Genomic DNA, 25,351 nt, shown 5'->3' on the forward strand with positions numbered 1-25,351 from the left:
GCATCCCGTCTAATAGACTCATTGTGTGAATGGGGAAAGCAAGGAGGCCCCATGAGGCGAAGAGATGTGCTCGAGGTAAACAGTTCGCGGCCGAGTTGGCGTGAGAAGCCAGGTCCCCTGATGTTACCTGTACGGAGAGTTGGGTAACCAGTGATTTCCAGACTGAACTCCGTAGGACAGTAGGGTTCCGGGCATGGCAGCAGTGAGGGGACAGCCACACAGGGTCTCCAGGCCCCCTGCAACCAGAGCAGTTCTGGATATCCCATTAATATATCAGAGTTAGCAGTCATCTCCATTTGTGAGAAAGGGTATTCCTGCACAGCCCAAAAAGTTGCAGCACATCTCCGTGCTGGGCTGTGTCCAGGAAACAACCCTGGCGGGCATCTGGGGGACAGTGCCTGAGGTTTCACACTGTGATTCCCAGGCAGAATTCGACGGTCACTTAGAGATGGGGAAGACTGCCTGGGAACGTCCCCAAGAATCCTGCGCACGTGAGCAGATTGGAAAAGTACAGCGGTCCAGGGATTTTTTTCATTTTGTTTAACTCAGAGTTTTCCAAGTGCATTTACCTGTAGAACAGTTCTGTCCACTAGAATCTTTTGAGACCAGCATTCCGTGGACTGTGCTCTGGGACACGCTGGTCTGTGGCATGGCCCCCTTGCAGCAGGGTTAGTGAGCAGCAAGGCCCACACTAAAGCCTCAGAGGTCCCGAGCAGGAGCCGTGATCTCTTCCTGCCTCTCCTGTGACTTGGGCAAGACACTTCTCCCTCCAGGCTCCTGAAATGTGGGCGTCCTCCTCCCGCCTTTCCCCTCCCCCAGTACGTTCTGTTGATGGATGCTCCTCACAGCTGCTCCTGGAGGGCCTGTCCTCAGCCAGACTCTGTTCTCGGCACCAGGGTCACCCCGTCACACAGCTTATAGCCCGACAAGGAGTGCGGAAATTAAACCCCTAATTCTAAAAGGGATGAGTGTTCTAGAAAGGGAAGTATGGATACCTAGCAAGGGCTTTTCGCCTATTCTAGGGGGGCAGGGACATGCCACTGCCCCAAGGGTAGAGGCTTCAAAGGCAATACGTCACTCAGAGTTCGGGGTGGTAGGGAGTCCCCACATAAGAAATGGGGGTGTGGGATGGTTCTTTTGTGTCTTTGTCCCATTTTATATATTGGATGTTAAGATGTTAGACGCAGCCACTCCGCAATAGCCATCAGCCCCTCTTGTCCTAGAATGTGCCACCCTCCCCTTCCCCTCACCCCACATGGCATCCATACAGTCTGGATACAGTAGGGTCTCTTATCGTGGGATGATAGTGAAGACCCAGCCATGTCCTTGGTACCAATATGCCAAAAGGGCTCATATCATCCAGAGACTGGAAAGCTCCTGCCTTGCAAGATGGTAAGTGAGCCGAAGAAGGGCACGGGTTGGGGTGTATGACATGGGCTCTGTTGGCTGGCCGGTTCTGCCCATCCCTCCTGATGAAGTCACACCCACCGCATGGCATCGGGGGGCATGCCGTTGGGGTGATGGTAGCCAAAGGATGCCTGAGTTTGGGCCCCTCGGTGTTTTGCCTGCAGCACTTCCACGTTCCCCTCACTGGTCTGCCAGCCTCTCCCCTCATGCCCGCCATACTGCAGCCAGACCTGGTTTTGCAACTCTGATAAGAACACAACATGAGAGCTACCCTCCTAACAGATTGTGTGCGCAGGACATTATTGTCGACTGAAGGTACAGTGTTCAACAGCAGATCTCATGCAGAGCTGAGCCTGTCACTCCCTTGCTGAAAGTCCTTCAGTGGCTCCCTGTTGCCCTAGGATACAGTGTCGTCGCAGCTCTGCCTCCTCTCCAGACTTACTTTGGTCCTTGGCCTCTTGCCCCCAGGTCTCAGGTTCTGCCCCAGCACTCTTGCTTTTGCGTCAGTACGGCCCTTCCCATTTGCTGCTCTCTGGGTCTGGGCCATCCTTCCGCCCTCTCCTCTCCCACTCGCCTTGGCCTCCTGGTCCTCTGAGGACTTACTCAGCTCACTCTCCCTTCCTCTCCAAAGCCGCGCCCGCCTCCACGGCTGCAGGCCGGGTTAGCGAGCGGGTTCTCATGCGTCCTGCTGCAGTGGCGGCTTTCCGACGGCCTCGTTCGCAGGGGAGCACATCATGGGCCTGTCCTGGGGCCTGTGCACTGTGACCCAGCGTGGGAGTGTGCTCGGCACATCCCGAATGTCAAATACCCGCATAATAAAAAGGGGCTATACATGGAGTCCTTTACAGGTTGCAAAATGTATCTCCTCTGTGTTGAAGCACCGGATCGTCCCCCAAACTTCATTACCCCAATCTACTGATGAGGAAAACCAAGCTTCCAAGACATTAAGCAATTCTACAAGGTCACGTACCGATGCACGAATTCCCACATGCTGCCGTTGTTATAAAGGTTATATGTGACATGTGAGTGCACCAGGAAACGTGTATAAAGATTTTCTTTGCTGCACTATTTGAAATAGCAAATAAAAACTGCCCGTATGTCCATTAATAAGAGAATAGAGAAATAAACTGTTCTATATTCATCCAGTAAAATAACGCATAGCAGTTAAAATGAACGAACTAGACCCACATGTATCAACATAGACTCAATTAAAAAAACATAATAATTGAGTGAAAATCAAATTGTAGAAGGCATGGTACAGTGAGATACCAATATTTTGAAAGTTTAAAAACACAAAATAATGCCAAATGCTCAGGAAGGGGATACACCGACTGCAAAGGCGGTGATGACCTCGAGGGGATGGCGTGGGGTGAGGGCTCTTTTTTATCTGCATCACTTCAATATAAAAATATTTGAAATGAATATGGCCAGATACGAACATCAGGTGCCTCTGGATGATGGGGTCACTGATGTCTGCTTTTTCTGTGTTTGAAATCATTCCATAAAGAAAGATTAAAAAAAGACGACTAAATGCTGCCAGTCACTGTGCTTCAGGAAGGAGAGGCTTAAACACAGTCATCCCCACCTCCCTCGGGACAGGCTGTGCCCGTTTATGCCTCCAGGCCCGTCCGGCTTCTATTTGAAACTGTCGTGAGCACCTACTGTGCGCCCTGGTTTGGGTACCACTGTAAGTAGGAGAAGCAGCCTTGGCACTCAGCTTACATGCTGTTCCCTCTGCTTTCCCTCATAAATGCAAAGCAGAGTGACTTTCTAGACACCACAGTTTGGGACTCTTTCGTTTGTTTCGTTTTCCTTTTTAAGTGAGGCAGGCTTAGATTCAAATCTCTTGCCAATGGTGTAAGTATCCAGAGCAAATAACTTGGCCTCTCTGAGCCTCAGTTTACTCATCTACAAAACGGGGGCAGTTGCGCTGTCTCCCAGGGCTGTGTGAGGAGGAAGGGAACGTGCGGTGCTCAAGCAGGGCCCCTTGCACAGAGCGGGTGTGAGAACGCAGCCCCTTCTCCCTCTTGTCTCCCTGGTGGCCCCAGCAGTGCCTGGCTCAGGGCTGGCCTCTGAGAACAGCACTCGTTCTCAAACTTTCCACTCTGCAGAACTCCCCTTCTTACTATTTTCCCCATGCTTTGGAAGATTTTGATCCCAAATTGCGTGTATTAAGTCATTATTAATTTATCTCCCATTTTTTATTGATCAAAGACATAGCTAGCTGCCCCTCAGAGCTTCTGCTCTGTACAGCCAGCTGGGGGCTGCACGTGGTTGACATCATTCCAGCCAGAGGCAAAGGAACCGGACAGCCGGTGTGGCCTGAGGAGGGGCCATGCAGATGCGTCACTTTAATTTTCTCGTTCGCATTGACCGTGAGTTGTGGGAACAGCGGGCCTTGCCCAGGTGGGTGCTGTTTGCACAGGTCCTCGACTGGCCGGTATTTAGCACAGGGCCCCCATGGGTCCAGAACGCTCGTGCCACAGAGCTCACTCTAAATAGATGGCGTGGAACAGTGCCACGCAGGGGAGTGTGCGGTTCACACAGTGGGAGGTGGCAAATCTGTCTGCACGTGGATCCCACAGGCTCTGGCTGGACACCACTGTGTCATCCTGTCCCTTGCTCCCGATGCTGTTGGAGCACACTAGCTTATAACGGGGGTGGGGGTGTGTGTGTGACAGCCTTAACCAGGTCCTGGAACCCAGCACTCAGCTCGGAAGCCAGGTGGACACACCGGCCGGGTGGGAGGCCATACCGCCACCTTCAGGAGCAAGTGAGCCTGCAACAGCTCCTCCACGTGGACTGGGCGGCGGGGTGGGGGGGGGGGGGGGGGGGCGGTTCACCTCCTGCCTGGCTGACCTCAAGGGCTCCTGGAAGGAGGGGAGGAGGGACGTGATGGGTGCTTGCAACAAGGAACATCGAATTTGGGCTTGAAGCCAATTATGTTGAACATAGAACCCCAAGTTGCAGCGTACAATTTGGAACAGTGGAATGGAAAATAGAGCGTAGAACCAGGAACACAGAATAACTTTGTAACTGTAGGGTGCAGAGGTTTGCCTGGCTTCTAAGTGGCTCAGCCTGCAGTAAGTGCCCAAGGGGGGTGAGGCTTGCTCCAGGGCACCAACTCCCCGCACTTGCAGCCTCCCAGGGGTGGGCTCAGTGCCTGGCAGCCAGGGGAGCCCTCAGACAGACAGATGCAGGAGCCAGGTGCTCGTAGGGACTTTCTGCAGCTTCCTCCTCATGCATGTCTGGGAAAGGTGGCACCGGAACAGGGTCCACTAAGGTATCTCAGTGCTCACGATCTTTAGAGAGCAGTAGCTTCCCTGTTTTACAGCAAAGAAACGGACAGATGCTCAAGAGGTGACGCACCTGGTAGAGAAAGTGGTGTTCTTGCGCGAGGGGAGGGCTCCATCGCTGGCCCGCTCCCGCCCCACCACCCCAGACAGCACGATGTTTGGCCAGCGAATGTTGACATGGTGTCTGTTGAATGGATGAGCTGGTCAGAGTCACATGACCGTGGGTTGGGGTTGAGTTGGTGTAAGGAAAGTGTGCAGCGCTGTGCCTGGTCTGCAGTGGGGTCTCCGTGAGCAGTGATCTCCTTCCTCTGCCCCCTCTAAGGGCTCTGTGCCAAGAAGCGAAACTTCCCGCCCAGGTTCATGACCACCTTCGGGGAACTGCCCCCTATGCTCCAGAGAGAGGGCGCCAGGGAGTCTCCAGCAAGTCTCTGCCGGCTCCGTCCAAGCAGCACTGAAGCCAATCCAAGTTTCCCCCATGATAACTCAACGAAACCCAGCAATGGCCTGTCTTCCCTCCATGTTATTCCAGAGAAGAACGTACCCTCGGTCTCTCAACCTTTCTGCCCTCCCTCCCGCCCATATTTTCAGCCTCTCCTTGAAGAGCTGCCTATAACTTGCAGGGCCTCCTTTCTCACCTCCCTTCTTTCCTCCACCCCCTGCACTCTGGTGCCCACCCCACATGTGTCCTTGGTGTCATTTTCCAGCAGCCTGTGATGCTGTTGTCAATTCCCGCCTTTCTGAGCCTGTTCCCTCAATGGCGTGATAAATCCTACCTCTCCAGATTATTCTGAGAACTAAGTAACTCCTTCCTTGGTGTATTCAGCAAGCATTTCTGAATGCCTGCTTGTGTGCAGGCTTTCTGCTGGGTTCTTGAAGACACTGACTTTGGAGGCGTCTGCGATCCCCCAGGGTCACAGAAGCTATTAGAATAAATGTGAAAGAGCCTGGCATTCTGTCTACACACCGTGGACACCGTCTGTGCAGGTGGCCTCTGTCTTATCTGACCCTCAGTTTCCACAGCCAGAAAATGGGTGAGAAAGGGGGTTGGACTTGCTCTCCGAAGTCTCTTCCAAGCCAAGATGGCCCGAGGCCCGAGCCTACCCTCCTTCTTAGGCTGCCCCACCCCTCCGCCTCTCAGCGCCCTTCCCTCTCACCTTGACTGCGGGGTAAGCCTTCGAGCCGCAGGATGAGGCCCTGGAGGCTGAGTGTGGCAGCTTCTGTGTTTGGAATTTCTGAAGCTCAGCTGGCCCCTCTTCTTGATGGCGGACCTGATGAGGGAGCACTGCTTCCCTGACCAGGATGGCCAATGGCCTGAGGGGAAAGCCAGGGGGACAGGTGGGAGGCAGGAGGGACCAGGGCTCTCAATGAAAAAGGCTGCAGGGATCGTGGCCCCCAGCTCTGCCACTCCAGGCATCTCCAACCCTTCGTCCCAGGTCTGCATACCAGCTCAGACCTCATCTTCCTCCTAAAAACGGGCCTCCGTGTGGGTAGAATCACTGTCATGGGAAGAACACGGGCTTTTGAGCTGGTCATACTCAGGTTCAAATCCCAGCTCCACCCTTGAGTGGTTGTGTGATCTTGGGCAAATCACTTTGTGACTCTGAACTTCACTTTCCTCATCTGTAAGCTAGGGATACTTCTATTCCTTCTCTCAGCAGATATTTATTGACCACTTACTCCGTGCCATGGGCTGAAGTACAGCCACGATAAAATACAGGTGTCTCCTCTCCCAATGATCAGGGGCTGGGGGAGACAGACAGCTGCCACGGGTCTCCCCCAGGGTAGTCCTGCCTCCCAGGAGGGGTCTGGAAACCTTGGGGGATACTAACGCCGCCCCACAGAGCTGTGAGGGTGAAGTGAGATAAAGTGCACAAATGTTGAGCATTGGCCTGGCACACAGTAGGTGCGCCATAATGCTTGTCGAAAAAATGAACTAATAAAAGCAACTCTCTCTGAGCTCGGATTACCAGACCATAAACTGGGGTTTGATGATCCTCACCTTGCGAAATCGTTGTAAAGATTTTTAACTTTGTTTAAGTTAATGAATTTAAATTAGTAAATAGAATGTACTACTCTCCAGGGCACAGAGGGGGCGGTTAAGGAGCCTGCCCAAGGTCACATAGCTTGGATATGGCTGGATATGAACGTGCCTGGCAAACAGTAGGAGCTCAAGAATTACTGTGAGGCAGGGAGGTTTTAGGCTTGGTATCCCGTGCAAGGCAGGAGGCTCTGGAAGGCTCCCATGAGCACGAGCTCTGGGTGGGGATGGGTGGAGGTGTAAGAGGTGAAATGTGCTGGGCAGGTGAGAAGGACAGGAGGGCCCAGAGGGGTAAGAGGAAGCAGTAGAAGACTCCAGACACCTCCCTGGAGGTTGTAATCCTGGGACAGCCATTCCAGCCTCCTCTCCTGAGGCAGGGAAGGTCACCAGCGCAGTTTCCCTTGAACCCTGTTAAAGGTCTTGGCCCGCCAAAGAAGCAGGACTCATTGGCCATCAAAGAGAGGGGAAGGGAGAAGCTGGGCCAGCAGGAAGCTTCCTTCCTGAGCCTCCCCCACGCCTCTGCTCCTGGCCCTGCAAATCCTCTTCAGGAGCCCCTTCGGTCAGATTCCCCTAGATCCCAGCCAGTACTCAGCACCAGTACTCAGTACAGTCCTGGGTTGGAATCCAAGTCCTGCCACTTACAGGCCTGTGGTCCTGGGTCATCACTGTGCCCCAGGCTGTGCACTGGGCGATGGTGGGCCCTACGTGGAGGGGATGTGTGGATTACAGGAGACGACCCAACCTACACAAAGTGCTCTGCCCACTTCCCAGGTCACTATCACGATCACCCCAGTTATTAGTGTAGCCCCCCCCCCCCAACAGTGCACGGGTCTTCACAGTTTGCAAAGCCCTTTTGCCTCTCGGACCTTGCATTTAGTCCACACAGCAGCCCAGGGAGATGGAGAGTGGGATTAGTGAGCCCCCTTCACACACGAGGAGACCGGGGCTCCAGGGGCAAGTGAGTGACTTGCCCGAAGTTGCGTTGTCCATCAGATGTGAAGCACAGGTCCAAGCCCAGGACAATTAGAACTCAGTCCTGCCACCCTTTCCACTAAACCCTGACTAACGGCCGTGCCCTAGCATTGCTGAGGGTGAGCAGGGCCCCTGAGGGGCCCGTTCTCTGCGTGGCCCCTGGTTCTCGCCCTGTCCCAGGACGGAGGGCGTCCACCCTGACCAGGCCCCGCTCCTGGGCTGTGCTGTGGGGCAGTAGCCCCTCCCTGCGTGGTTGGGAGGTTCAGAGAGATACAGTGTGGAAGGACCCAGGGCCTGGCAGGCCCCACAAATGGGGGTGATCCTGGCCCCCTCCTCACTTTCTTCTCATTGGCCCAGGAGCTGGAGGCTGTGAAGGTCATGCCCTTGTCTGGGGCCTCCCGGGACACCTGGTCCTTGGCCATCTGTTCTTCTGGGACATCATTCCCGGTATGTGGCCTTCGCAGTGTAGCCTTGGGAAAGGACAGGGCAGAGCGACTGAGAGAAAAACAGAGACACAGAGAGAGGAGAGATGGGGGAGGGAGGCGGTGTCCTCTTCACAGTGTCCCAGCCCTGAGGCCGGTTTGTGGCTCTCAAGGCTGTGAGGGGCAGCCCCCTTCTGCTGTCTCCCCCGGGGACTCCACCCCAGCCCACCACTGGCCTTGTCTCGGTCACGACCTAACCCCCCAGCTTTCAGCTTTCCCCCTTGCTCTTCGCCTTTTCCCTTCACTGGTTCTCCTGGTTGTTGGCTGTCGGTATTCCATCTCCACTCCTTTCCCCTTCTGCTCCTCCTTCACATCCTCGCCCACGCACCCCGTGCCACCCCGTGGCTTTCTAGCAGGCTCCAGCAGCGAAAGTATGGGATGTGACATGCTCACCTCCCACCCTGCAGGGTCAGTCCCTGCCAATGTCGGGAGGAGGTGTGGGTGCTCCCCGGGTGTCCCTCCCTCCTGGCCAGGCCAGGCTGCTGATGGCAGGGAGGGGCAGCCGGGCAGGGGAGGCCCCACCTAGAGGAGACTTGCAGGAGAGGTGAAAGGAGCAGTGCAAGCTGACCCGAGGGCCGTGGAGCCCCGGGAGTCCGCACAGACGGCAGGCGGGAGAAGAGAGAGCACGCACCTGAGTTGGGTGCTGGCCCTCTTCTCCACGCTCCACGTGCCTTCATCCGTCTGGCCCTCACAGCGCCTGACGGATGACCGCCATTCTCATCTCACAGCTGAGCAAACAGAGGCCCAGAGAGGCAAAGTGACTTTTTCGAGGTCACACAGCTCCTAGCTGCCAGGGTTGCAAACACGGTGACAATGCGCTGCCCAGCAGGGCTCAGAGGCCCGGACCCGCAGGGGAGGGTGCAGCCAGCTGGGCTGGTCCAGCAGATGTTGTGAAAGAGCAAGACAGCCCTGACCCTGGACTCTGAGCCCAAGGGAGAAGATGCGGCAAAGGGCGTGCCAGGTGTGGGGAGAAGGGCGGGGCAGGACAGCAGGGGTTGCAGGGAGCGTGGGAGGAGACGGCTGTCGCAGGGTGGAATGAACACTTCAGAGGTGGCTGATTCCAGGGACAGCAGGTCAAGGGTGAAGCCATGCGAAGGGCGACAGTCTTCTGTCCTGGATGACTCCGCGGAGGCCACCACGGCCCGCTCACATCCCTGCTCTTCACCATTCCTGGGCAGGCAGACGGCTTCGGCCTGCAACCCCTGCACTTCCGGGCCATTCCTCACCCCTCACTGGAACAACGTGGGGCCGTAGTCTCCACCGTCCCCGGAGGTCACATGGGGGTGGAGCCTCGGTTGTCCACAATGGCAGCTGCTCACCCGCATCTCCTTGACTGGCTTCTTCTCATCCCTGGCTCACTTGCCCACTGTCCCGCCTGTGCTTCCTGGGATCGCCTCCCAAAGAAGCTACTGGCCCTTGAGTCCTTGTCACGGGGCCTTCCTGTGGAGCGACTGGACCCACAACGCGGGCTCAGGCGCTTCCGGCGTTCGCTCCTCCTCCGCGAGGCGGGGCGGCTGACGCGCACTGTGCCGTCGGAAGAGCCCCGCGCCCCGCGCCCTGGCTCGCACGCACAGCGGGTGCGATGAAAGCGCCGTCCCCTCCGGCGGCCCAGGACAGCGAACCTTTCTGCTGCTGCCAGTCGGGCCCCATGGGTAAGCCAACCCCGCAGGCCCGAGCCTCCCCGGCGCTCTTTGCTGAACACCTTGCAGGTGGCCCCATGCGGGCAGCCGAGGGCTCCCTGGGGGCCTCCTGACACGAGGACGGGCCAGAAGCAACATGCGGTCTAGCACATGGCCCTCTGAGCGCCTCTGAGCTCCGTAAAAGTCTCGTGTCTTCTCCCTAGCGTGGAGCCAGGCGGCCTAAGCCTTCCCGCGCCCCGTCTCATCTCATCCCCGCAGCAGACGCCGGGCTACTAGCTCTCCCCTCCTCGTGCTCGGGAGGCCGGGCCGCAGAGACGTTGGCCACCTTCCCAGGCGGCCCCAGCCCGGCAGGAGTGGCAGAGCTGGGATTCAGACCTTGTTGGCCCGACCGGAGCCGGGCTCTGCCACGGGAGGCAGGAACGCGCCGCGTTTCCCCGGTGCTTGCGCCGCGCAGAGAAGGAGCATAGGAACGAGCGCTGGGCTGAACCGAACCAAACACGGCTTCCAGAGGAAACCGATCCTGCTTCCCTGTTGGTCACAGACCCCAGGGCGTTCCTGCAGCCTCACTCCAACACCAGCCTGGCACAGATAGGTGCTCAGGCAGGGTTTGTGGATCGGCTGAGGAGGGAACATCGAATATTCCGGGCCAGAATTTACACTGTGGCCCAGATCCGTGGTTGCTTTAGGAGATGCACAGTGCAGTTTTCCCATCCTGTTATTCCGGCTGCTTCCTTCCATGAAAATAGACTTTTCCCTCATCGGCTGCCCACTACAGCCTCCTTCGCTCTCCCTCTGAGCTAATCTAAGCATGTCTGAAGGATGCTTGTCCCACTTGTCCCACTAATTAGAAGGTCCCTTCAGCTTCCCTGTGGGGAGGGGGTGATGGGACAGCCATCGGGCTGCGGTACAGGTCACCGCCTGCCATTTCCTATGGCGGCACTGAATGGCCCCACTGGACGGGTGAGTAAGACCAAGACCCAGAGGAGCTAGATGACTTGTTCAGGGCCACCCGTCGGGCTAGAGGCTGACCTAGGGTGGTTGCCAGATCTGCCTAGCCCCAAAACGCATGCCCTTTCTCCACCACCAAATTCCCTTCCCGCCCTGAGATGCTTCCCTTCCCGATACAGTGCAGCCAGTGCCGGTCTCAGAATGTGTCAAGCCGGTGACACTAGATCCGTCACCTTCGGGTGGAATGAAGGAACCACCCGGGGATCAGCTTACTAATTCGAGGGGCCGATGAATTATTCAGGCCACTATTAACTTGGAGGCCCTCTCAAACCCACGTCTCTTTCCCCTGCTCCAGACCCTCAGCTCCTGGCCTGCCCCGAGCTCTGCAGACCCGTGGGGGACCCGGTGAGGAGATGCTGGCAGAGCTGGGGTCCTGTCTGCTGCTGGCGGTGGCGCTGCTGGGCCCAGGCCCCAAGGCCCACGCCACGAAAGGTAGGGGCTCCCGAGGACAGGCAGGCTCTGGGAGGGCGTGGAGGGGTGGCCAGGTGACTGCCAGGGTCTCAGGAGGTTTCCATGTGGGAGGCCAGAAAGCAGGAGGCCTTTTTGGCGGGGAGTTGGCGGAGTTGAGGATGTATTTGCTTGAGATGGTGAAAGATAGTATTTGCGGAGTGCCTGCTACGCGCTGGATGCTTTACAAACACGATTGCATTTCATCTTCACAACAAACTTCAAGGTGGGTATGAGTCCTCCATTTTACAGATGAAGAAACTGAGGCAGAGAGAGATTAAGTAACCTGTCCAAGGAGGCATAGTTACCAAGGGCTAAGGGAATGGCTCGGAGAACCATAGAAGGTTTACTGCTGGGGGAAGGCTTTAGTCTCCTCCTGAGAGCCTACTGTACTTCCCCGCTGCCCGCCGGGTGAAATCAGAGTGCCTCCTGATGGCATTCGGGGTCTCCCTGGTTTGGCCCTAATCTCTATGTAATACCCAGCCTCAGTCCCCTGTGTCCCTTGGGCACCCCTCGCTCTGACAGAGGATCATACCCCCTTCTGGAAAGGCTTCACCCTCCGTCTGGAAGGTCCCTGTTCTCTTTTGCCTTCTGAGAACATGTGGCTCATCTATCAAACTCATGTCAAACACCACCTCCTCCAGGAAGCCTTCCACGTCCTTCCGTCAGCCTCAGATGCTCCCTCCTTGGAGCTCCCAGAACCCTGTGCCAGCACCCTGGCCCCAGGTCGCCTTGCGCTGCTCCAGCCCTGTTGTGTTGTGTGCCTGTCTGTGAAGCAATATGACTTCACTGGTCTTCAGGGGGCATGCATGTTGTGAGGGCTCAGCAAGCAGCCCTCAGGGCCTGGTTTTCCTGCAGGCTCAAATAGGGCTCAAAGAAGGAAAGGGGAATGTGTCTGTCACCTAGTCTGTGGCAGAGGTGGGCTGGGTACTCAGGCGTCTCACTCCTTCCTGTAAGGGGAGAAGCTAGCTGTTCCCATTTTCCAGCCTCCGGGGCTGTAGCGGCCCCAGGGTGATCCTGGGGTTCAGGGCGTCTGGCTGAGTCCCGGAGGACAAGGCCTCCGCTTGTGCTGGCACCTGGGGCCTCCTTGGCCACCGGAATTCTCCAACACTCCCAGGGCTTTTCCTGTCCCGTGGGCAGGGCTGGGGGAAGGACGAGGACAGGCATCGGACAGAATGTCCCTCTGTCCTCTTGCCATAATGGCATGAATCAGACAGGGTTCCTGCCCGGCCTGCCACAGGGCCCAGGCAGGGAGCCGACAACCTGCACTGGGTGTGCGTCTGCGGCCCTTAAAGAAGCAGCTCTGTGTCATCGGTGCTCACAGCAACCCCATTTCACAGATGTGTGACTGAGGCTCGGGGAGGCTAGGTGGCTGTGAGTTCGTGCCATTTCCTCCCTCCAAATTGTCCCCAACTAACAACCTTCTTGTCTCTCCTCGTCAAATTCAAGCATCACCTTCCCTGTGAATCCTGTCCCCCCACTAACAGTGCTGGCCCGGCAAGATTAGCCCCCTCCCTCGGGCCCCAAGAGCACTGCTGACCGCCCCCCCATTCCACAGTGCGCTCCCGCGGGAGGGGCCCGTGCTGTGTCAGCCAGGCCCGCAACATGCTTTTTGCCTTTTCAGTAAACAGAGCTAAGAAACTACTTTTTTTTTTTTTTAGAAATAAAAATAAACCTTAAATTCATACTGTCTTTAATTCAAATTGAGGATCACAAGCATTCTATTTAATTTTTTAATTTTATGGTTGTGTTGCTCTCCTCTTACACGGAACATCTTAGCTTCTATTGACATTAACAGACGTGCTTTATTCCAATTTATAAAATACTGTAAAATAGCAGTACTGACTGTTATTACAAACAGTAAGTCTCCTGAGTCAAGTTTCAGATTTCTTTGTGCTTCATTTTGTCCCGGGGATATATCCCACCAGGAATGTACAGTCAAAAAAGTGTATTTCCAAGTCCTCTGAAATCCTTTCCCCCCATATGAATGTGCCTCCAACTTGATATATATAGTTAAGTTTATTTGTTTCAGTTTGGGGCTTTTCAAAAATATTTCTTGTGTGTTTTCCTTTTAAAAATTTTATTTATTTATTTGAAAGAGAGAGCACGCACAAGCGGGGCGGGGGATGGGGAGAGAGTGGGAGGGGCAGCAGGAGAGGGAGAAGCAGATTCCCAGCAGAGCAGGGAGCCTGATGCGGGGTTTGATCCCAGGACCCTGGGATCATGACCTGAGCTGAAGGCAGACGCTTAACCGACGGAGCCACCCAGGCACCCCCAGTTTTGGATTTTTAGGGGTTATTTAAAAATTATAGTAGGGGCGCCTGGGTGGCTTAGTTGTTGGGCGTCTGCCTTCGGCTCAGGGCGTGATCCTGGCATTATGGGATCGAGCCCCACATCGGGCTCCTCCGCTGGGAGCCTGCTTCTTCCTCTCCCACTCCCCCTGCTTGTGTTCCCTCTCTCGCTGGCTGTCTCTCTCTCTGTCAAATAAATAAATAAAATCTTTAAAAAATTATATTAAAAGTTATTCATGATTATAAAGTCAAAATTATAAAGCAAGTCTTACTGAAAGAGGTCTAGCTTCATGCCTGTTTTCCTCCCCTCTGTTTACTCCTAGCCCTGACAGAGAATCATTTTTATTAGTTTCCTTCCATTGTTTTCTTTTTAAAATATAAACAAATATGTGCATGTAAGAATGTACTTGTGACGGTACAGTAGGCTGTGTGCCTCTTCACTGAGCGTGGGGCTATTATTATTTGTAATTTTTAAATTCCCTTACGGCACACACCTGGGATCTGGCATATTACTGTTTTATCTAAAATTACAGGTCCGCCCCGACGCTTCCGTCTCTTCTCCCGGCTTTATTTTTCTCCATAGCACTAATCACTCTTCAGGATGGCGTATATTTTACTCACTGTTTATCATCTGTGTTCCCATCAGAGCCACACAGGAGAGTCCACGAAGGCAAGAAGTTTTGTCTGTTCTGTCCCTGCTGAAACCCCAGCACCCAGAACATTGCCTAGCACTCAGACGGTATTTGCTGAATGAATAAAAGAGTGCTTGCCAAGCATTTGAGGATTAAGCAGATGAATGAGCAAACATACACATCAATGAATTGACTTAGGGTCACAGCCTCATGTTCCCTCACCCCGGGTCCACCCCCAGGCCCCCAGCGCTGACCAAGCCCTTCTTCCCTCTTGCCCAGGTGTCAAATGTGGGGGTGTGCTCTCAGCACCTTCCGGAAACTTCTCCAGCCCTAACTTCCCGAGGCTCTACCCCTACAACACAGAGTGCAGCTGGCTGATCGTGGTGGCCGAGGGCTCCTCGGTGCTGCTCACCTTCCATGCCTTCGACCTGGAGTACCACGACTCCTGTGGCTTCGACTACGTGGAGGTCTACAACGGGGCCTCGGGGGACAAGGGCAGCCTGCTGGGGAGGTTCTGTGGGCAGGTGCCCCCGCCGCCCTTCACCTCCTCCTGGCATGTCATGTCCGTCGTCTTCCACTCAGACAAGCACGTGGCCAGCCGCGGCTTCTCTGCCGGCTACCAGAAAGGCAAGGGGGGCCAGGCAGTGGGGGGGGGGCACTGTGGGGGTCGGGGGGAGGAGAGCCGTGGGCTGAGGCGTGGCGAGGCTTGCTGGCTGCTCTGGAGCCTGGGTGACCCTGCTGCCGCAGCTCAGGGGCAAAGACAGCTGCCAGCGGTGGTCATGGTGGTTGTGGGTTCCCACCTTCATGACGGCAGTCCTGGGAGTCCTGGGATCCCTGGGAGGGTCTCACTGTACCCAGGAGCAAAGCCTCTTGTGCTTGCTATCAGCCTTCTTATCCCATGCCATGGCATCAGGATGAAGGAGAGGACACCATGCTGTCCCTGCTGCCCGTCCCTCTGTGGCACCCCATCACTGCACAGGTGCAGGGCCCCCCCTCCCACCCCACCCCAAGTCCTCTGGAGTAAAAGATGCACGAGGGCCATCTGTGTGAAGCCAGTGACACTCTTCCTCCCCAAGCCTTACCTAATGCCTCTTCCATTGTGGATCCCTCACCCTCCCTCCCTCAGCCTGGAAACCTGCTCCTTAGTCTAGTGAGGGGGCCAGAGGCTTTGCTCTCCTCACCTTGCCTCCTGTTCCCAGGCCTCTCTGCATACACTCAAACCTGCTTCCTTCTCCCAAGGCCCAAACCCAAGGCCTTACTCGTGTCAGCTCAAGCCACAGGCAACCACAGAGGCTCCTGGGGCACAGGGTCCCCAAACAACCATTGGGGGGCTCAGGTGGGACACCCCTTCCTGAGCTGGCTTTAGAGGCACAGAACTGCGAAACTCTAAAACCCAGGAATCACAGACTGATCTCATCATAGTTTTGGAATTTAAGACTCTTAGGTTTTTAAACTGTTAGGATATCAAAGTCAAAATACCATGAACAATGTCTTCCAGCATTTTACAAACAGGAGCACCATTATAGCAAATGGAAGCTTATGTTAATCCCTTATATATAAAAGAGACAGAGGCGATATTTTCTTGGTATGCAATTACTGTATTTTGTAAGTTCATATTTTTAACATTTACTTATCATAAGCCAGTCACTGAAAACACAAGTCAATGTGGATGGCCTCCGATGAGTGAAATTTTTGCGTATGACCTGTGACTGTGGACGCTGTTCTGGAGCGCATTAAAGAGTGCTGGAATACAGCACCGCAGTGAAATTCGTCCCCCCTTGCAGCCAGAGAGATGCCCCAGCGGGCTGCTGCGAGGCTCCCGGGCACAGTTCAGAAGACTCTGCTAAGGGTGTTCTCACAGACCGTCAAAACCTGCCCTCTCGTTTCACAAACAATAAAGTTAAGAGCGGAGAGGGAGTGTGTCTTCCCAAGGGTACGCTGCTGAGAGCAGGAACACGGGGACGCGAAGGCTTAGCCGCCCAGCCCAGAGCAGCGCTCGATTCACAAGCCAAGCCCTGGGGGGAGATTCTGGAGTCTTGGGAAACAGCAGCGTGCCCCTCCCTGCCAGTGCCTCCAGCGGGTCAGGGCGTTCATCATCACCCACCTCCGGGCTGGATTGGCGGTGCCCGGTTCCAAAGGGCTTTCATCAGCCTCCGAGACTCTGCACAAGCCTGTGCCTGGTGGATCAGGCTGGGCAGGTCTTCTGACCTCTCGTGTTCCCACGAGGCTCAGGGAGGCTGGGTCACTTGCCCAGGGTCACACCCCTCATAGGAGACAGAGCTGAGGAGGGACACCTGTCTTCAGACTTCAAGCCCATCTCCACTCCGCCAGATACTCTCTTCAAGCCTCAGTTTCCTCTGTTACGGAGATTTGAGAATATTCCTGAACTCAGGCACCTCAGACTCTGTGCCCCGCGGGCCTGGTAGGAGGGGACAGTGAGAATCACAAGGCCAAGTGCCGAGGCTCTGCAACCAGGCAATTCCTGCTTTCCCCATTATCAGCTGGGTGGCCTGCCATCGAGGCCCCACCCAGGTTCCTGGGGCCTCGTCACTTCAGTGGCTCCTGCCAACCTCCCCATCTCTATGTGAAGGCTTCTTCTGAAGTCTTGGCAGGTCACCTCTATCCCCACAGCCCTCGGCCTGGACTCTCGGGAGCTGGTGTACGAATGCCCCAGCTCCCTTTCTCTCGGGTGACATAACTCTGATGCCATTCCCCAGGGCTCCCCAGCAGGGCTTGGCAGCTGGCTTGACAATGCCTTTTACTGGCCCTTATATCTCCCAAATAAACTCCTTGTGCTCACACCCTTGTCTCAGGGTCTGTCTGGGTGAAACCAGACTCCCCCAGGTAAGTTACTGACCTTCTCCGTGCCTCCATTTTCACAGCCATAGAATGGGGAGAACCACTGTGCATTCCCCTAGGGTGCTAGTAATGGTATTAAAAGACAGCGTCGGTGCCAAGTGCCAGGTCTGTGCCTGACACTTAGCAAAGCGCTCAGTGGATGGTGACGAGGTTCCCATGAGATACCCATGGGGGTGGCACATTGGGGGATGCCCAGTTTCCAAGGAAGGGGGTGGGGAGCCACGGGGAGGAAGAAAGGTCAGCTCAGGAGGGCTTCTTTGCAGATGTGTGTGGTGGCGTCCTGACGGGCCTTTCGGGGGTCCTCACCAGCCCCGAGTACCCGGACAACTACCCCAACAACGTGGAGTGCCTCTGGGTGATCCGGGCCTCTGGCCCTGCCACCGTCAAGCTGGTGTTCGTGGACTTCCAGGTGGAGGGCAATGAGGAGTGCACCTACGACTACGTGGCCGTGCTTGGGGGGCCTGGCCCCACCCGTGAGCATCACTACTGTGGCAGCACCCGGCCCCCCACTCTTACGTCGCTGGGCCACGAGCTGCAGGTGGTCTTCAAGTCCGACTTTAACATTGGAGGCCGGGGCTTCAAGGCCTACTACTTCTCAGGTAGAAGGGGCTGGGGCTGTACCTTGAGTCCCCTGTGCGTGTTGTGCATGTCCCTGCCTGGCCAGTGCCAAGGCATGAGCACGTCACCTCCTCTGTGAAGTCTTCCTGATTGACTCAGAATTAGTCTTGTCTTTCAACTCCTTCTGGAGGTTTTGTGTGTTTTTGTTTGTTTGTTTGTTTCTTTTTTGTTTTTGTTTTTGCAGCAATGATCTAACACTTAATATTTATGTTTGTGGTTGGCACGCTGATCTCCCCTGACTGTGAGTTCCTGTGGGTTTGTCTTTGTACCTGCCACAAAGAAGGGATTCGATCAATGTGTGTATAATTGAATGAATGAACCGTTGACAGTGAAATGAGCTAGACAGTGGAGGAGATGGAGAAGGAAATAGACAATGACAACCCACTGTGATCTGTGTTAAGAGTAAGAATCATGGATGACTTCCTGGAGGAGGAGAGAATGGAGTAGTGCTTTGAAGGAGTTAGCCAGAGGCAGGAGGAAGGGAAGGGTATTCCAGGCAGAGAGATCAGTATGCACGAAGGCAGGGAGGACAGAGACGGTTTAGTGTGCTCGTGTGCTCGGAGGTGTTTGGGGAGGCTGGAAGGTAGGGCTGGATGAGGGGCAGTGAGAAAATGAGCAAGGTCATGTCATGAGCCACCTTGTCTGTCAAGTCCAAGTTTGGACTCCAGGGACAAGTATTAGGTGTGGTTATTGAATTCCTAACAGGACCAGCACTCGTGAAGTGAACTGCCAGTTGGAATGAGAGTCCTAGCCTTAAGCTAGTTTCCTTTTAAAGCAGGCTTTGGGATCAACTGTCTGGTTTGCTGACCACCGTGCCCATCACCGGCCAGGGTGGTTTTAGGACCTTTATGGTGCCCACTGCCCAAGCTGTAGTGCAGAGGGCAACAGTCCCCACCCTTCTCCTTATTTTTCCTTTGTCCCACTCTCCCTAACCCAGGAGAATGCCAGGAGGTGTACACGGCTGTGCGGGGCAACTTCTCCAGTCCCCGGTACCCCAGCTCCTACCCTAACAACGTCCACTGCCACTGGACCATCCGCCTGCCTCCGGGCTACCAGGTCAAGGTGTTCTTCCTGGACCTGGACCTGGAGGGTCCCAACAGCCTGACCAGGACCTGTGACTTCGACCATCTGGCGGCCTTTGATGGGGCCAGCGAGGAGGCCCCCCTGCTGGGGAATTGGTGTGGCCACCACTTGCCAGCGCCGGTCACCTCAAGCCGCAACCAGCTTCTGCTCCTGCTGCACACGGACCGCAGCACCACGCGAAGGGGCTTCTCTGTGGCCTACATTGGAGGTCAGCTGGGGGTGAGGGTGTGGGTGTGCTGCTGGGGGAGGGCAAGGCTGGGATCCTTTGCAGCTTCCTCCCTCCATCCCACCCCTGGTCTCCTCCGGCCTCTTCTCGGTGGTTACAGCACTGCCGACCGCTGCCCTGGGACCCCTGAGACCGCACCGAAGTGGCCCTTGCTTATTTCCGCTACGGCAGAGCCTGCCTTTCCAGCTTCCAACTCCACGTTCCCTAATTCCCCTCTGGCTCTCCTTCCCCCTTGGGCCCCTGGCCTCTCTCACGCTGTGGTTGATCCTGTGTACCCAGGGGTAGTACGCAGAATATGGCCATGTTACGTATGATAAACAGTTGTATAACCATGGAGCTGTCGACAAGCTTTGCTTGTATCAGTCATAAATCCCGGCTGACAGTGGCTTGAACAAATGGCTTTTGTTTTCCTCACGTAACAAGAAGTCTGGAGCTAGGGAGCTGCTTCTTTGGCTTAGGGACTTCACACTGTCTCAGCTGCTAGTATCTCTGGGATTCTCTTGGCCTCATGCCTGCAAGTTGGCTGCTACAACTCCAGACATCATGTCCACGTTCAAGGCTGGAAGAGGGTAGGGGAGATGCCAGCTACAAGTGTCCCATCGTCAGGAAAGCAAAAGATGTTCAGCAGCCCTTAAAGGACCTCTTGGTCTCGAGAGTTTGCACTTGGTCAGGTGGCCACGCCCCGCTGCAGAGGCGGCTGGGGACGTGGGCACCAGGCTTTTCCAGCTCCCACAGTTGCCTGTTAGATTTGCCGGCCAGCAGCCTCCACCGTCTCTCCCCTCTTCCCATCACCCTTCCCTGGCCCATGGGCCCAGAAAAGTCCGTGCTCTGGCCCCATTTTGCCCTCTGCCCTCTCAGGTGAAAGTTTGTTGTGCAGGTGTGGAAAGGGAGGTACAGAGAGAGGAAACGCTTCACCGTGGTCACGCGGGCAGCTGGGGCACGGCCAAAACTAGAACCCCTGCCTGCCTTCTTTGTGGCCTGGCAGGGCCCGGGGGGAGGGAGCCAGGGCTGAGCTCAGACCAGGGCCCCATCCACATGCTGCCATTTCCCGACCACCCAGTGGCCTCATCTGTTCGAGGGGTTGACGAATGCCCTCTGCAGGCGGTCGTTCAGACGAATGAGGGAGCAGGGGACATCCTTGCGCATGGTGGATTTCTCTCCCTCACATGCCTCAGGCCTGGTCTCCATTCAAACATCTTCCCTCTGTCTTTACCCCATATGCAAGTGATGAGGGGGCAGGACACGGCTGTGCCACAGCAAGCCAGTGGCAGGCAGGCGGCCTGGGCAGACCCACCCTCCAGGGCCTCAGTTGGCTCCTTGCATAACCTTTTGAGAGCGACCCCCCCCTAGGGTTCCACTTCCAAGAGCCAGGGGCCATGGGCTCTGTCGCAGCTAGCACGCAGGTGGTTTTTTTCTCTGCAGGTCTCAGTTATTCTACATGTAAAATGAGGACACGGCTGAAGGATCTTTAAGGTCCCCTTTGGTTCTGATAGTCTATTTCCAGGCCTGGGTCCTCTCCCAGCAATGTGGGATCTTGGACAAGCCCCTTCTCCTTTTGGTGCCTACAGAGCCTGATGACGGAGCAGCTCCAAACCTGTCTCTGTTCCGGGGGCAGGAGCCCCCACTCCCACCCGCCCCCTCCACCTCCCCAGATCCCTGTGGGAGCCCAGGGCCAGACGGGCCCTCGGTGCTGGGTGAGGCTCCAGATGTGGCCCAGGCTGCAGGCGGCCTCCCGGCTAGAGGACAACCTCAGCATCAATCAGGGGTGACACACAGTTCAGCACCACCGAGATCATCGTGGGAGACGGCAGGCCCATAAATCCCCGACTGTCCAGACACCAGAGGCTGAGATATGTCTGAGGCATTTCCCGGAGAGGGGCTGAGAGTTCCAGGCCTCTGCCTGCCAGCTCTTCTCTTTCCCGCCCACCAGCCACCCCTTCCTCCCCCTCCACTGCCCCCACCCCAGCCAGCACTGCCCCTGCACACACGCATGCTCCGATACACCCAGACAGTCGCACCGTCTTGGCCTGGAGGGCTGCAGGGGCCACCCAATAGGGTAGGGGGGATCGCCTATAGACTCAATAATGGTTAAAATCCCAACTAAACCACTGCAAACATCTTCACCTCTCAGAGCTTCAGTTTCCAAAATTGTAAAATGGGTTTAGTTGTGTCCACCTCGTGGGGTTGTCTTGGGGAGAGAGTGAGGCTTCCTTCTCTGCCCTTTGCAAAAGCGCAGTTCTGCCCCCCAGCCCCCCACACATACCCTCTTTCCCTGTCTTGCTTCTTTGCTTGATTTTCCTTCAGCCCACTCCGACACATCTTTCGTTTTACGTATATATTGCCCCCTTGCCCAACTAAAATGTAAGCTTCAAGAAGGCGGGAAGTTTGTGCTGTTGGGTTTTTGTTCTGTTTTGTTTTGTTTTTTACATTTCTGTGTCTGTGGTGCTTACAATAGTGCCTGCACATAGTAGGCCATCAAGAAATATTTGTCAAACGGTTGAATGAATTACCTGGCACCTGGTAAAGAGGTCAGCAGATAGTAGCTCTTCTTATGATTAAGAATATTCATTCATTCATTCGTTCACTCATTTACTCATTCACTCATTCATTCATTCAGCATTCACGGCACCTGCCAAGCTCTGTGCCGGGCTGCGAGGACACAAGAAGGCTGGGTACCCGCCCTGGGGAACTCATAGGCTGACGGAGTGAAATGGAGTAACACACGTGAAACATCCCCATTGGGCTGCATAGGCTTCTCCGCACTCTGGGCCTCAGTTTTCCCACACAGCACCCTTTGCGTGGGGTGTTGGGGTGTTGGGGGCAGACCTCCTGCCCCTAAGGCCCCCAGCCGCTCCCTCCCTCCCTCCGTCCGCAGTCGTGCCCATGAACGTGAGCTGCTCCCGCACGGACTTCCAGATCCTGATCTCCGCGCAGGCGCTGGCGCCGCTGGAGCGGACCAAGGTCTACCTGGGCAGCCGCAGCTGTGCCGCCCAGGAAGCCGGCAGCACCTTCCGGATCCAGGCCCGCTTTGACACCTGCGGCACCGAGTCTCAGGTAGGGGCTGGGCAGTGGGGAGGGCAGGCGTGAGGGAGAGGGTCTGACCCCTGCTGAAAGGCACCTGCCGTTTCTGAGAATTCAGCTTCTCTTCCTGGCTTAGTGGCCCCACAAGCTTGGACGCAGAACTCAACAAACTTGCTCAGTGTAGACATGACAAAGAACTCAAATGGGAGACAGAGAAGGGGGCCCCGCTGCATAACCCAGGGATGACCAAAAGCCCCTACTGAAGGCTCCTCCTGAGAGGCCCTGACCCTGACCATCCTCGGAGGCCTTCGTGCTGTTCCTTGCCTTCTCCTGGGAACTCCCCACCACCCAGGCCTCACCCCTTTAACACCCAGAGCTACTGGAGCCCAGCTGCCTCCTGCCCCTTCACCAACCAGTGATCCACATGGTCCCTGTGCTCCACAGAACAAAAGGGCCTTTCAGGTAACAGGATCCTCTTCCCTCCAAAGGCAGCGAAGCTTACAAATGAGTTTTTTCCACTATCCGTATATTTCCAAGGCCTTGACCCTGGGTTTGGGGCCCTCAGAGTCTCTGGGCAGTGGCCCAAGCACCTCAGATGTCTGCATTCTTGGAGGCAGGTCAAAGGGGAAAGGAGAGACCCCCCCCCTTCCAGGGAGAGCCCACCCCCACCCATGAGCCTTGGTATCTGGGGATTGTGTCACACTGCCATGACAGAAATCATGCACTTTCCAGCAAACCGTACCACTCTGCCCCCCACATTGACCAAATGTCTGCCTGGGGCCCCTCCAGCCCACCCCTCCACTTCCCCAGCCTCTGGCAACATCTGTCCTTTGACCTGAGGAGAGAAGTGGGGGCAGTCTTGGCTGCCAAGATGATCTGCCCTCCCCCCGACTCCATGCCCTAAATCCCCCAGGGATTTTCTTTGGGTACTCCACAGAGTCATGAAATGACGCTGACAGAGAATCCCAGAGGCAGGGAACCATGAAACGGAGAACGAGGTATCACGGACACCCAGGGGCTCAGAGGCATGGAACCACCACCATCACTTGGAGCCCCAGAATCATAGAATCTTGGAGCTAATACAAACGGAAACATAAGAGCTGAGAACCTTGGACTCCTGGATTCCTAGTGTCACCCTTACACATCCTGGGTGCACGAGGACCAGTCTCCGCATTGAGCTGCTCTCACAGATGCACAGGCCGAGCAGCCCAAGGCAATGACAGCCTTTCTGTGCATCTCTGAAAAAACACCGGAGACTTGATTTCATCACCATAACAGCACATCTTGGGTGGCTCTCACGCATCAAAAACCCCTAAAACTTCCCTATACCCTCCACCCCCATTTTATGTGATTTTTTCTTCCCTTTATCACGTGGGCTGACTTTACTGGGTCCCCTTCCACTTATAGGCCCTGTCTTTGCCCAGTGTCCCAATTCTGTATCACAAAAATCCAGAACACCAGTCCTCCTCAGAGGGTTTGGGGGCAGACAGGTTGAGGGTACACATGCAGAAGCCTCCTTTGGGGCCGTGGAATCAGAGCCTTTTTCGGAAGCCCTTTTGGGGCCATGGAATCAGAGCCTTTTTTGGCTTTTTGGCCCTTTCACAGGCCTCCCCAGAGAGGTCACCCAGCGTCCAGGGACGGCAGCTTCCTACTTCTCCTGCCTGCCCACTCTGTGTGAGACAGCTTCCGTGTCTAGAAGCTTCATCTCAGAAGTGCCACCACTGGACGTGGGTGGCTGGGCAGCCTGAGGGGTGTAAGGGCTGCTGCAGACTTGGGGTGGGTGGGGAGAGTAGCCCCGCCCCGCTGCACCCCCCTGCCCCAGACCACACCAGACTGCCCATCAGAATGCTGCCCCTCAGATCCTGGGCCAAGCCCCCCACCATCTTCAGGGCGACTTGATTCCTGCCTCCCTCCTCTGCAGGGGTAGGGAGGGTAGCAGTGTGCCAGGCCCCCCACATTGCACTCCTCGATGGCTCTTCCTAACCCTGGGTGGTGCCACTGGGATGGCCAGGGTCTCAGCAGGGACACAGCATGGCTGCCGGCATCACTGGGAGGAAGGGTTCCAGGAGGAAGGTCACATAGCCAGAGATAGAGCTTCCAACTGGGAGGCAGGAGACTTGGCTTCGGGACCCAGCTCTGGGCAAGGTACTGCCTTTGCTGGGCCTCAGTAGTCACATCGGTAAATTGCCAGAAAAGGGGGATTGAACTAGATGCTTTAAAGTCCACTTTGGTTGTACCTTCTTTGGTTTGAGTGAGGCCCAGTAGCTAAGAGCACAGCTAAGAACTGGGCAGATCCAGGTGAGCTCGTGTTCCCTCTCACTTGTGTGTCATGCGACCTCAGACAAGGGATTTAACTTCTGGGCCTCAGTTTCCTCATCTGTGAAATGGGGATATTAACGGTACCAATGAGGGTCATAGTGAGAATGAAATGAGATAATGCACTTAAAACAGAGCCAAGAACATGGCAGAGGGGCCTTCTATTACTGTTATTATCTTGCACAGACCCTGCCTCCTTAAAGCCAGAGCAAGCATGGACGCATCAGATCTGATATCCTCCCAGACATCCCCGTGGTGACCCTTTTACAGGTGGGGACACTGAGGTTCCAAGGGGAAGGGAGTCGGTGGCCAGGCTGGGACTAGAACCCAGGCTCCTAGGGTTCGGCCCCCTTGGCACAGAGTCCCTACCTATCTAGGGGAACAGGGTCAGCCCTGGCCCCTTCAGGTCTGAGTGAATGCCCCGTGACCCCCACAGAGGAGGAACAACACCTCAGTGATCGTCAGTGTGCTGTACCTCGACTTCTCGGCGGGCGGGCAGGAGGACATCCATGAGTATGAGGTCCGCTGTGAGCCACGGCGCAAAGAGGCTTCTGTCCACCTGCTGTCTGGCTCCGACTGGCTTGGGCCCTATGCCGCCACAGCTGAACATCTTCAGGAGGCACCTCCCAGGGATGAGGTGGAGGCCCTGGAGGGCCCTGTGGCCATGGTGGCTCAGGACACCAGTGACATTGTCTTTCTGGGCCTTTGCATCCTGGCTGGAGTCCTCATGGTCATTGCCATCGTGGTCCTGATGCTGCTGTGAGTGGGCAGGGACCTGGGCTCGGGCTTCCCTGGGAGGCAGCTTGGGGTCCCCACAACAGGGGCAGAGCTGGGTGTTGTCAACTTGTTGGTGGCCATGGGCAAGTCACTGTCCCTCTCTGCGTCTCACTTTTCTAAGGAGGATCCATGTCCTAAGCTCACAGGGTTGGCGTGAGGCTCCGAGAGCCTGAATGGATAAGCACTTTGTAAACTACGGCATGTTGTATGTGTGCAGTTGTTCGTAATTTCAAAGATA

At 55.7% G+C, this 25,351-nt stretch overlaps 1 protein-coding gene across 1 annotated transcript; it reads left to right on the forward strand.

The window, feature by feature from the left end:
* The first annotated feature begins 11,196 nt into the window (after positions 1-11,196).
* CDCP2 (CUB domain containing protein 2) lies at positions 11,197-25,099 on the forward strand. Its single transcript, XM_026497463.3, has 6 exons — positions 11,197-11,275; positions 14,493-14,840; positions 17,336-17,671; positions 18,628-18,981; positions 21,875-22,053; positions 24,773-25,099. Exons 1-6 carry the CDS (start codon positions 11,197-11,199, stop codon positions 25,097-25,099), a joined length of 1,623 nt encoding a protein of 540 aa, XP_026353248.2.
* The last annotated feature ends 252 nt before the right edge of the window (positions 25,100-25,351 follow it).

The sequence above is a fragment of the Ursus arctos genome, unplaced genomic scaffold (genome assembly GCF_023065955.2).
Source record: "Ursus arctos isolate Adak ecotype North America unplaced genomic scaffold, UrsArc2.0 scaffold_12, whole genome shotgun sequence".
In the NCBI taxonomy this organism is placed as follows: Eukaryota; Metazoa; Chordata; class Mammalia; order Carnivora; family Ursidae; genus Ursus; species Ursus arctos.